General features: G+C 43.7%; 1 protein-coding gene across 4 annotated transcripts; it reads right to left on the bottom strand.

The window, feature by feature from the left end:
* Positions 1-870: 870 nt before the first annotated feature.
* On the bottom strand, positions 871-10,721 carry arl13b (ADP-ribosylation factor-like 13b). 4 transcript variants are annotated; one of them, XM_085801034.1, is made up of 10 exons: positions 10,200-10,721; positions 7,947-8,017; positions 6,848-7,097; positions 6,537-6,642; positions 6,161-6,363; positions 3,992-4,106; positions 3,768-3,903; positions 3,146-3,268; positions 2,901-2,969; positions 871-2,336 (listed from the first exon to the last, which is right to left on the bottom strand). In XM_085801034.1, exons 1-10 carry the CDS (start codon positions 10,256-10,258, stop codon positions 2,260-2,262), a joined length of 1,209 nt encoding a protein of 402 aa, XP_085657160.1. In that variant the 5' UTR covers positions 10,259-10,721; the 3' UTR covers positions 871-2,259. The 4 variants fall into 4 exon arrangements, with proteins under 4 accessions (XP_085657160.1, XP_085657167.1, XP_085657176.1 ...); XM_085801041.1 differs by having other exon boundaries at positions 871-2,193; XM_085801050.1 differs by lacking the exon at positions 10,200-10,721 and adding an exon at positions 8,897-9,080 and having other exon boundaries at positions 7,947-8,013.
* Between the last annotated feature and the right edge of the window lie 227 nt (positions 10,722-10,948).

The following is a 10,948-nucleotide window of genomic DNA, read 5'->3' as shown; positions in this document are numbered from 1 at the left end:
ATTTCTTCAAATTTCTCCAAACTCGGATATATCATCTGGTGGTCCGAGGGGAGTCCAACGCAGAAGGTTTGGTTGAAATCGGGCCGGTGGTTTTGGAGAAAATGACCAAAAACCAAACAGGCGATTTTAACAAGCGGCCAGGCTGCACCTGCACTGTTCTATTTATAGACTTTGATAACGAGCTGGCCCCAACAGCTGGCCACTGCACACAGAGCAGAGCACACAGAGCAGAGCAGAGCACAAAGTATTTATTTAAAGTATTAAATGCCGAAGAAAGGCAGAAAATGGCCGAACCGAATAACAATAGTGTGAATGCTTCCAGCATTCACACTAATAAGAAAAAATCCACACAATAACAGTAGTTTCGCTTCGCCCGGACACTGGTCCCTGCAGCTATTTCATAGCTGTTGGGACCAGTGCCCGGTGCGATTGCCTGTGGCCCTAATAAATAGACTCAAAAAAACGCTGCATGGTTCAGTCCAGTCAGTCCGTCCTTGATTTAAGTGTGCTTTTCTACAAAGCTTAAGGGAATTTATTAGGAAATTTCTCAATATTGTTATATTATTCACATTTACTCTTTCTATTATATTTCACATCTCTGTGGTGTATGTTTATCTCCTCTATCCGGTTTTCACTATTCTCAGCTGCTCCTAAGTGTGAGACACCACACTGCAACTGTAAATGACGGTGCTGGATTGCAACTGGAGTGTAATCTTCAATTACCAAAAATACTTGAATAAATATTATTCAGTATTATTGCACCAAAAAATAATAAAAACACAAAGCAGCAACAACCAGTACAATCCACCTATTCATTATGTAAAAAGAAACATTGCAAACAAACACACATCAATTCCAGACAGTCGTGAATATATTTAAAACATCTTTAATTGTGCTGTTATAAAATTCAGACTGGATAGAAAAAATATTTTTTTCAAACATCTAGCTCATTAACAAGAGAGTGAGTGTTGTACTTTTGCTTTGAAATTCAATATTGTGATTTTTAAAGTGATATTTCCTGCACATATTCTCAAGTGTTCTGACCCAGTATTGGCTGTTCCAGGTGTCGGTGTAGTGATACTTCCTCCTCCCTCATCGTCCCACAGCAAACTCTTCCAACAGAAAACTTAACTGGGGCACTGGAGTGATCCAACTATTTTTTTTTCTTCCCATATTTATGTTTGTGTATGTTTTTTTTTTTTTTCCGGGATGTAATTTTAGCTGTTTTCAAAGTGAGCGGGTGCAGAAGGCAGAGTCAGAGAAGCTGGAACAACAACAACAACGTTGGCTCACACCTCAGGGCCACCTGAGAGGCAGCGAGTGTGAGGCTTGCTTCCTGCCTCCAGAGAAATACCACTTTAAAAACAGGTCCACAGTGGGAACAGCAGAATGCATAAAAAGTGTATGTGTAGCCCTGTAGACATAGAAAGACAAATATATTCATATATGTTGAACATTTTTGACAATAAATAAAAAGATCCTATAAGATGCTTTTGCGAGATACAAAAAAAATGTTTCCTTTTACAGATTTTTTTTGTTTTTTTGTCCACGACTGTGAAAACTTTACAGTAACTATGTGAAATGTAACAACATTCATTAATAGACTGGACCAGTTAACAATCACAATGTAGTGTAGCACTTTCCCCATGTACAGGCCAGAGTTGTGTCACACCACTTTAGTAAAAAAAAAAAAGGATTTTGAACCATATTCAGGTACATTATCATCCACATTATCATGTGCACCTTCGTTTGCACTACAAAACTGAAGATGTAAAAATAAATGAATGAAATACAGTCAATTTTAAAGACAGCGTGTATATGAATCCAATATTCAGTAACAGACATGTGGTTATAATTAATATATCTACATTCTTTGTCAATTAAAAGCATTTCAGTCGGACTGATGAGTCCAAACAGTTTAACACTGATATTAACAATAAAAAATAAAGTTTCAGTTCTACAGTAGCAGAGAGACGACGGCACAGCTTGTGCTTCAGTCGAGCAAAGACACAACCTCAGTGTTCAGTGTTTCACGCGTCCGTTTGTGAAACCGTGCTCCGAGCGGGACCGCGTTTCCCACGATGCTCCTGCGCGCTTCCGCCTCCCGCTTCTCCCCCCTGGGGTCCTCCTGGAAGTCGTCTTCTCTGCGCATGTGTTTGTGTGTGTGCACGCTGGTTGTCTACACACCGCTCACTTGAGGAGAAAAAAAAAAAGGGGGAGGGAGAGCCGTGATTGGTCGGGAGTCAACGCCAATCGCTACTAAACGATGACGTCGTGAGCGTCGCCGTTGGGCCGCAGCCTGTTGGCTAGGGGCGGGAGAGGCTTCTTGAAAAAGTCTGCGGAAGGGATGAAACCAAGGTCAGAAAACTGCATCCTGCCATAAAAACACTCCATTAGACGTCAGTCGACAACAACAACAACACAAAGACAAAACGACAAGAGACAAAATGTGAATGGATGAGCGAAGAGAGCTTGTTAAGACGTCTGCCTGGTGAGAGGCAGGAGAAGAGAAGGACGGCAGTGTTGTGTTGTGTGTGTGATGCTAATTAACAGTCCACACACACACACACATCTTCTAAAGACAGACAGAGTTCAGTGTTTCCTCTGTGCACTCACTAATTCCTCCTCGGAAAAACACAACTAAGCCACGGAAGAAGAAGAAAACACAGACACCTGAGCTCCGACTGTAAGTGGATCCAAATTACACCGAAGAAGAAACACTGATTCACCGCCACCACAGGTAGTGAGTTATGTTAATCCACACACAGAGCAGGTTAGTGAGGAAATGAATGGCTGATTAGGCTTTAGAACAAAAATGAAGCAATGCATGAAATTAAACAGTGGTTAAACAGCGAGGGATGAAGCGCGAGCAGACTCCGCAGGCGGCCGGCCGGCTTTACCCGAATGTTTGGAGTCCCCGAGCGGCTCCAGTTTTGGCAGCCTAGAAGCTTTGGGTGTGGCCCATCCCACTGGAAAAACAGAGACAAGGTCAGAGGAGGTAGAGGAGGAGGAGGTGATGCTCAGGTTCCGCACAGTTTGGTTTCTGCCGTTCAAAACGATTAATACAAAGCGAACTGGGCAAAAAAAGCCTTTCAAAATAAAACAAATCAACATAAAGCAGCAGCATGAGCAAGAAAAAGTTTACCTGGTGGGGGTGGAGGGGTGGGGCTCTCCGCCGGGCCGTCCTCGGTCCTCAGCGGGTCGACCCGGTGCTTCCTCTTCAGGTGCAGCTTCCTGGCTTTCTTCTTGCTCTGCTCGCCTGTTGCAGCTGAACGCGCAGAGACACGAGTCAATACACGACTAAACACACACGTCCTCCTTCGTTTTCCATCGCTGCGCTTGTAAATTTCATCTTTTGATCCTTAAATTATCTCCTTGATGCGTAATTATCTCCATCTATTCGGAGCAGAAAAAGAGACGGTGGAATCTCACTTCTCGTTTCCTAAATTGATGGAGATTGTTTGAGTCTGTGTTTTTTATTTTTTTTGTTTGATCACTTGCGTTCAAAGTGGAAACAGATTGAAGATCTTGCTGTCTGTTTGTCAATGAGCTTAGACTTTCTATCCATGTGCTGCCAAACCCAATCGCACGCTGTGAGCGCAGCCTCTTCAGAGAAGCCGCTGCCCTCTCATCTTCACCCAGGAGCCGTCTTCGTTTCCCAGTGTTACACAACTTTTTGTCAGCCGAGTGAAATCGCTTCTAAGCCCGAAAAACGACACGGTTTTGTTTTTCATTGATCTAAGAAATTCAGAAGACGTGTCTCTCACCTGAGCTGGCGTTCTCCGGCGTCTGTCTGGAGTCGTCCGGCTCTTCGTCGTCCTCCTCCTCCTCCTCCTCCTGGCTGTTTGTCGAGCTCTTCTGCAGCTCTCTTTGTCTCTTCCTCTCCCTCTCTTTGTCTTCATTCTGAAAAAGAAACACCAAAAGCCAAAAGCTGTCATTTCCTGAGCCTCTGACGTAAAAGAGCCTCGGATGGGTTGCATACACTACGCACCTCGGAGACGACGTTGCTGATTGGTTGGAAGGGGCTGGGCATGTCATCGTCGTCGGGCTCCTCTTCCTGGATCGGTCTCCCTTCCCGTTCGGCCTCCTCGCGCTCCTGTCGCTCTCTGAGGGGAGAACAAGATGTTAAAGGGGACCTATTATGCTCCTTTTTGCACCAACTAAAATAGTTCCTGTGTGTCTTAAAGACATGTCTGTGACGTGCTTCGGTCAAAATACCCCAAAGATCAAACATCACAGCATTCTCAAAAACAGGGCTCTGCAAAACGGTCTGTTTCAGTGGCCCCTCCCTTTAAATGCAAATGAACCACTGCCTCAGCATTGCGTTACCATGACGATGTCTACTACTAGTACCTATACTGATTTGGCCAAAATGTAGTATGCAAACAAAAGCTAAATCTGCAGTAGGCAAAATGCCAGATCTCCAGTATGCATCTGACCAGTCTACATTGTGTAATGAAATGTGCCCATGACCTAGTCTCACCCTAACCAAAGATGGTATAGAGTAGTCTTTGCCATGTAGGCTACTGTAACCATGTAACATGTAATATAAAAATGCAAAAATAAATATATAAAATAAATAAAAAATATATGCAGACTGGTCAGTTCATTGTAAAACAGTTATTTATTGATGTAAATGAGGTGATTTGTGCACATAGACTACAGCAGCACTGCTCCTCTCCTCCTCCTTCTCACAGCTTCACTTTCTTTTCATTCAAACTAATTCAACTGCCACAAGATTTCATCAATGAGACCCACATTCTGCTAAATAGACTAACCACACGGCGGTAAACGTCTAAAAAACCTGCGGGTATGTTTATTAGCGATGGTTTTCTCTACCGCGATGAGCACGGACGCCTGCCCGGCCAAGGAGGCCTGCAGACGGGCTCTGCCTGTGTGAGGAGCCGCTGCAGCTCCGGAGCTCCGGAGCTCCGGTGGTCCAGCGTTACGTCGGTCCGGCGAACAACGTCGCCCCGGCGGTACGTCGCTCCTCACACAGGTACAGCTTCACTTACATGAAACGTCGGCGTAAACTTCTAAATAAAACTTAGTAAAGTGACGCTACAGCGCTAAAACATGCAGGGAAGAAGCAGGAAGTGCTCCGCTCCGCTCTCCGCTGTGACACCAGGCACAACAGAGCAGCATGGGAGGAGGCGGGGCCGGCTGGAGCAGAGACCTCGGCATGACCATGTAGGGGAGTCCGGCACGCATCGACGTAGATGCGAGCTCATGTCAAAAAAAACTCAGCGCAACCGAGTGTAACAGGTGTGCAGAGAAATCCCAATTATCTAGCAGGGTTTACCTCCAAATGCATTAACCTCAGGATATGACACTTCCACGGCCTCTAGAACCATTATCCAACATTTTAAACATATATAAAAGTCTGAAAAGCTGGAAAAGCATAATAGGTCCCCTTTAACCTTTCAGTAATATGACACACAGCTCCCGGGCGACTGCGTTTACATCCACCGAAACTGATCTGAGGCCAGATTTCATTACAGTGTGTATTTCTACAAATTGGTTATTTCTCCTTTTACGACGGAGGGTTTGCTCTTTAGAAATAAATGTGATATTTAACGTCTATTTTATTATGAGTTCAGCACAAGGAGGAGGAAATGTATTCCCTCAGACAGGAGAGACTGCAAACATCAGCAGCGCTGGCATTTTGACATTTCCACTTCTCCCTGGCTTCATTTATTATTCCACCTTTACATTTCACCTCTTATCTGTTTGACTTCTCTCTCCTCCTCCACACACTTTAAAAGGATAGTTCAACATTTTGGCAAATTGGCCCATTGCCATAATCCCTATAGTTTTAGCAGTAGGTTTGTTACCTTTAATTGTCGGTGCAAGCTGTTTTTAGAACGGCGGAGCAGAGCCACGAACTGCTCAGAGCTACGCTACGGAGGCTCATGGGATTTCTTGGTTTCCCTCATCAACTCATCCGTTTTGGAGTTGTTGGATTGTGGATTTGATGAGGGAAACCAACACCATTAGCCTCTGTAGTGTAGCTCTGAGCAGCTCGCAGCTCTCCTCCGCCGTTTTAAAAATAGCTTGCACCAACAATTTAAGGTAACAAACCTACTGCTAAGACTATATGGATTATGGCAATGGGCCAATTTGCCAAAATGTTGAACTATCCCTTTAACCAACGCCTCACCTCTCCTCTCGTATCCGCCGCACCCGCTCCGCCCGCTCCTTCTTGTCCTGCTCCTCCTGCGCCCGCTGCTCGGCCGTGTCCTTCTGCACGCGCTCCGTAATGGCCTCGTAGTCTTTGGCAATGTTGTTGAGCAGCCAGTTCAGGCCTTTCTTGATGGACTTGTCCACCTTTTTGCCGTAGCCGAGGACGGCAGAGCAAGGCTCCTGGAGAAAGGGAACGGGAGTGAAAACGTCAGCGCCTGTGGTTTTCTGTTTTGAGTTCCCACATGTCCGCAAAAAGCCTCTCTCTTTATCTTTATATGGGTGAAACTGCAGTTGAACCAAACAGCCTCTTAATGTCACTCAGCTGCCGCCGCGACAGGTGCACAAACACTTACGATCTGACAGAGACACTTGTTCTCGTTCACAAGCTTCTCCAGTGACAGGTTTTCAATGATGTCGGCCTCAGCCAGCGCTCCATCCTGGTCCTGTTTGTTGGCAAGTCTGTGAGCGGAGAGGAATAAAGACATATTAATGAGGGCTGGATAAACACAGACTAGATCTACTGCCTTGTGGTTGTTTGTCTGCGGCACTCTAGTTTCACTTTCTTTCCCCGTTTATCCAGACTCTTATAAAATTGTAGCTCCGGGCTCATCTTTAACTCTCAACCCCTTTTGCGTCCTCTTTAAATCTGTTTCATCACACTCACACTAGCACGGGTTTGCCGGCGATGCGCGGGTGCTGCAGGACCTCGGCCATGGTTTCCCGCGTCTCCTGGATCCGCTGGACGTCGCTGGAGTCCACCACGAACACCACGCCGTGGGACTCCGAGTAGTAGTTCTTCCAGATGCCTCGGATCCTCTTCCCGCCGCCGAGGTCGAAGATGGTCACCTCGAACTTGCCCTGCTTCAGGTCCACCTTTGAGAAACCGACGGTCGGAGCCACGTCGTTGGGATTGTCTGGAGAAGAAAAGAAAGAAACGGTGTGAGCAGAAAGAGAAACACATTCTATTTACGGATAAAACGGTGCATTCAGACACATCTGTAACTGATGCATCATTTCTGAAGGTCTTGAGAAGCTCTTTGCTTTTCCCCATCATGAGACGCCACTTGTGTGACACCTGGTGATGAGAAACCTTTTCAAAGGCGTCAATTTGGACTAAAGCAGCTGATATTACTTTGCACTGATAGAGGACAGGATGACTTTCTAAATACTGACAGACTCCAGCTGCTTTCTTGGCTTTCTTGGCACCTCCTTTTCTTCATGTGTTCAATACTTTTTCCCTGTGTCATTTCATTTTATTACACATTACTTAATTTATAGACATAAATGTCTGGATTTCTTTGTATATATGCATTACTTGGGTTGTTGCCAACATCTGCTGAAAATTTCATGTCAATAGCTCTATTAGAAATATATTTTCTGAGAAAAATGTTGACGGTCAATACTTATTTTCCCTGCTGTAGATTCATTAAGATCTCCTCTTTTAATAATAAACATGGTGTGGCGGGTTAAAAAAGAAAAAAACAAAGAGAGAGAATGCCACAGAGTAATAAAACTCTTTTACACAAACTTTCTTGCACAACTTTGCAAGTTTAAAAATGCATAAGCAGTGATCAACTATAAAATGCGAGCAGTCAGACTTGAGGTAAAATATACATGATGACAAACACCCAACAGAACAAGAAGTGAGGCAGTTTATTCAGAGTAAACAAGACGTGGCTGACAAACCCAACCTCTCTATTATTAACCAAGATGTATTTTTAAAGCACGTAACACTGAAAACATCTATAACAGAGAGTCCAAACCTCCTTGGATTCCTCGCACTGTTGCCGTCTTCCCTGCGTTATCCAGTCCCACCATCACCAGAGTCACCTTCCTGTGAGATGGGAGAGGAGAAAAATGAATACAGGAACATCACTGCTGAGTCAGGTCCAGGATGGAAGTGGAGCGTCTGATGTAAAGACGTGACCTGGCATTAGCTCTCGTGACGCATGTCTGGGGGCACGGGTAAGCCAATTAATAATCTGAATGACCAACACGATCAATCGTCTGGGTGACTCAGCAAATCACATGCTCAGCAAAGGCATAATAAACAAAGAGATTAAAATCAACGTACAGGAAACAGGCTCATATCATAATGCTGATATATGCTATGCTGTTATATGTTTTAAACCCAACCACAAAAATGCAGAGTGTTATTGGCGGTTGCAAATATGGATGTTCAAAAAGCATTCCTGCAAACAGAGGCACACACACACACTGTTTCCTCTGCAGGTATCTAGCATACACACACCTGAGCAGCAGTTTTATAGCTTGGGTGACAAACTTCTCTGAAAGCACTTCAATAATTGCACCATAATTTGCTGCACATATGTCTCAATAGAAACAAGACAAGCTCTAACCAAAATAAAAGAAGTATTAAAAATAAATAAATAAATAAAACATTTTTCACATGTAATTACTCTCAGGAAGTCAAAGAGAGAGAAAATGGGTCCTTCAAAAAGCGAATAAAGAAAGAGGAATGATTTTTGCACAGTCAAAAAGCCCCATTCAGTGGCTGCTTGTACTGTAATAATAACAGTAATCATACAACACTTAAGTTTTACATTATGGCTCCTGGCATGAAAAGTTCAAAAGCAGTGCAAAAGACCAAAGTACAACATGTAAACTAAAAAGAAAAAACCTGAAAACAGCTCTGAAATAAAAAAAAAAGAAGAAGAAAGAAGCAGAGCTGCACATCAACGCTCATGTGAACTTAACTTTGAAACTTGCGCCGAAAAGACATCAACCGCACGATCCATCTAACCGTCCTCTGGAGCCAACTGGCCTTCATCGGGACGGGCTCTGGGTGTAAACCTCCAAAAGGTGAGACGCTGTCTGGATCCAGTCTGCTAACCCATAACCCTCTGCCCTCGCTGCAACAAACTCCTCACAGCAACGTGGCCACAAGCAAAGAGACCCACTGAACAGACCTGGCTGCAGGATTAGAGGAGGATTTCTGACTAAGTCCAAAAGGATCAGTTCCCTTCACAGGCACCACGTGGGTTAAGCGCCATCAATTACATTTTGTTGGGTCTTGCTGCTTGACACTCAGTGTTTTACTTATTCTCTGTAACCAGCCACCAAGGAGCTCCAGGATACACAAACGCACCGAGGAAGGAGCTGGTAGGCTTAGAGAGCGTTCATTAAAATACAGAACAAAACAAGATAAATGACTGGAGTAAAGTGGAACCACCACAGGCTGCAACTGATGTATTAACCAGCTTAATATCTCCCTAAATCATGCTCATTATTGATTCATTTGCATTTGTGAATTCAGTATTTGGGGCCTAAAATGCCATGTAGTTGGAAAATAACATCTTTAAATGCATTGCGTACTTTAAAAATGAAACAGTGAATCGGATACTTTAAACTTTAGAGAAGATTGAACCTGAGAATTTGGCTTTTCCTGCATTTAAATCATGTATAACAATTATGTAAATATCTATTCATCCTACAATATCTGTAAATAGTAGAGTGGACACCTGTTTAACACATCATTCACTTCTGATTATTATCTAGACATAGATAGCCTAGGCTTTTATTAGGAAATGCACTTCTTTACGTAGGAGGATACGTAAAGAAGTAAGGAATAAAAATATAAAGAATTTACTATGTCCAAATATGTATATAAATAATAAAGATATATACTGTTATGTACAGAAGAAGAAAGGAGCATCTGATGATCTTTAGTCCAGGTTTGCTGACATTTATTTGGCTGACTGTATAAGAGTGTTAACTCACCAGCTCAACTTTATTCCTGCATTAATCACCACACCTGTAAACAAAGAATCAGTGTCTGACCTGGTTTAAATGTTGATTTAAATGTGTTTAAAGTCGACTGATTGACTTGGAGCTGTGTGATAGTAATGCAAGGCTGTGATTTCTCATGTTGTGTTATGATGTGATTATAAATGATCTGATTTCAACGAGGGGAGGTTAGACTGACATCAGGTCGGCCCATTTGTCCAGGTGAATCACAGGTTTATATTTTACATGATCAACATCCCATCACTCACCTTGCGGGCTCTCGCCACCGTTTTAGCCAGTTGCAGCAGTTCGCCATCAGGCTGAACATCGCAGTCCGAGTCCCGGAGCTTCACACACCACGACCCAGCCACGTTCAGCCAGCTGACCGACTCTTTAACCCGTGTCGGCTAACTCATGGTCGCTTCATCGGTGACAGGCAGCACTGACCGGTGTGACTGGTGTGAGTCAGAGTGGCAGTCACCACCGTGTTACGGATAAAACGTTGTTTTTGGCTCACATCGATTACAGGAATCACAAAATCCGCGTTACCGTTATCTAAGGGTTAGCTCAATGCTAAAGTAGCTACAGCGGTAAATGCCTCCTGTTGAATCGTTCAGCCTCTCCCTCCGGCGAAAAACGAGTGACAGTGTGAGTTGTGCTCACCGACACGACACAACAGCGTTTTATCAAACAGTCTAAAGCAGCTACATTAGGTATTTTACTCACGAAACATTAGTTACTTGACGCTAGCTGATTTGTAGCTTTCTGCTTTTGTTTACGTCGTCTTTTCTGCTGCTAGGCTGCGGACGTCCTGACGTCATCGTGCGTGATCAACAGATCGTCGTGGTAACATTTACACAGCTGCTGTACATTTAGGAGGTACTTTTACTTTATTGGAGTATTTTTCCATAGCTTTAATACATTTCACATACAAATAATGTAGTTTTTACTTCCCTATATTCGCTGGAGTAACTGGTTTATTTTCAAGTGAAGGTTTTACATCAAGAAATATGATAAA

Source organism: Trachurus japonicus, chromosome 2 (assembly GCF_045865225.1).
Source record: "Trachurus japonicus isolate A0001 chromosome 2, Traja_1.0".
Lineage (NCBI taxonomy): Eukaryota > Metazoa > Chordata > Actinopteri > Carangiformes > Carangidae > Trachurus > Trachurus japonicus.
This window is presented reverse-complemented; position numbering and strand designations above follow the sequence as displayed.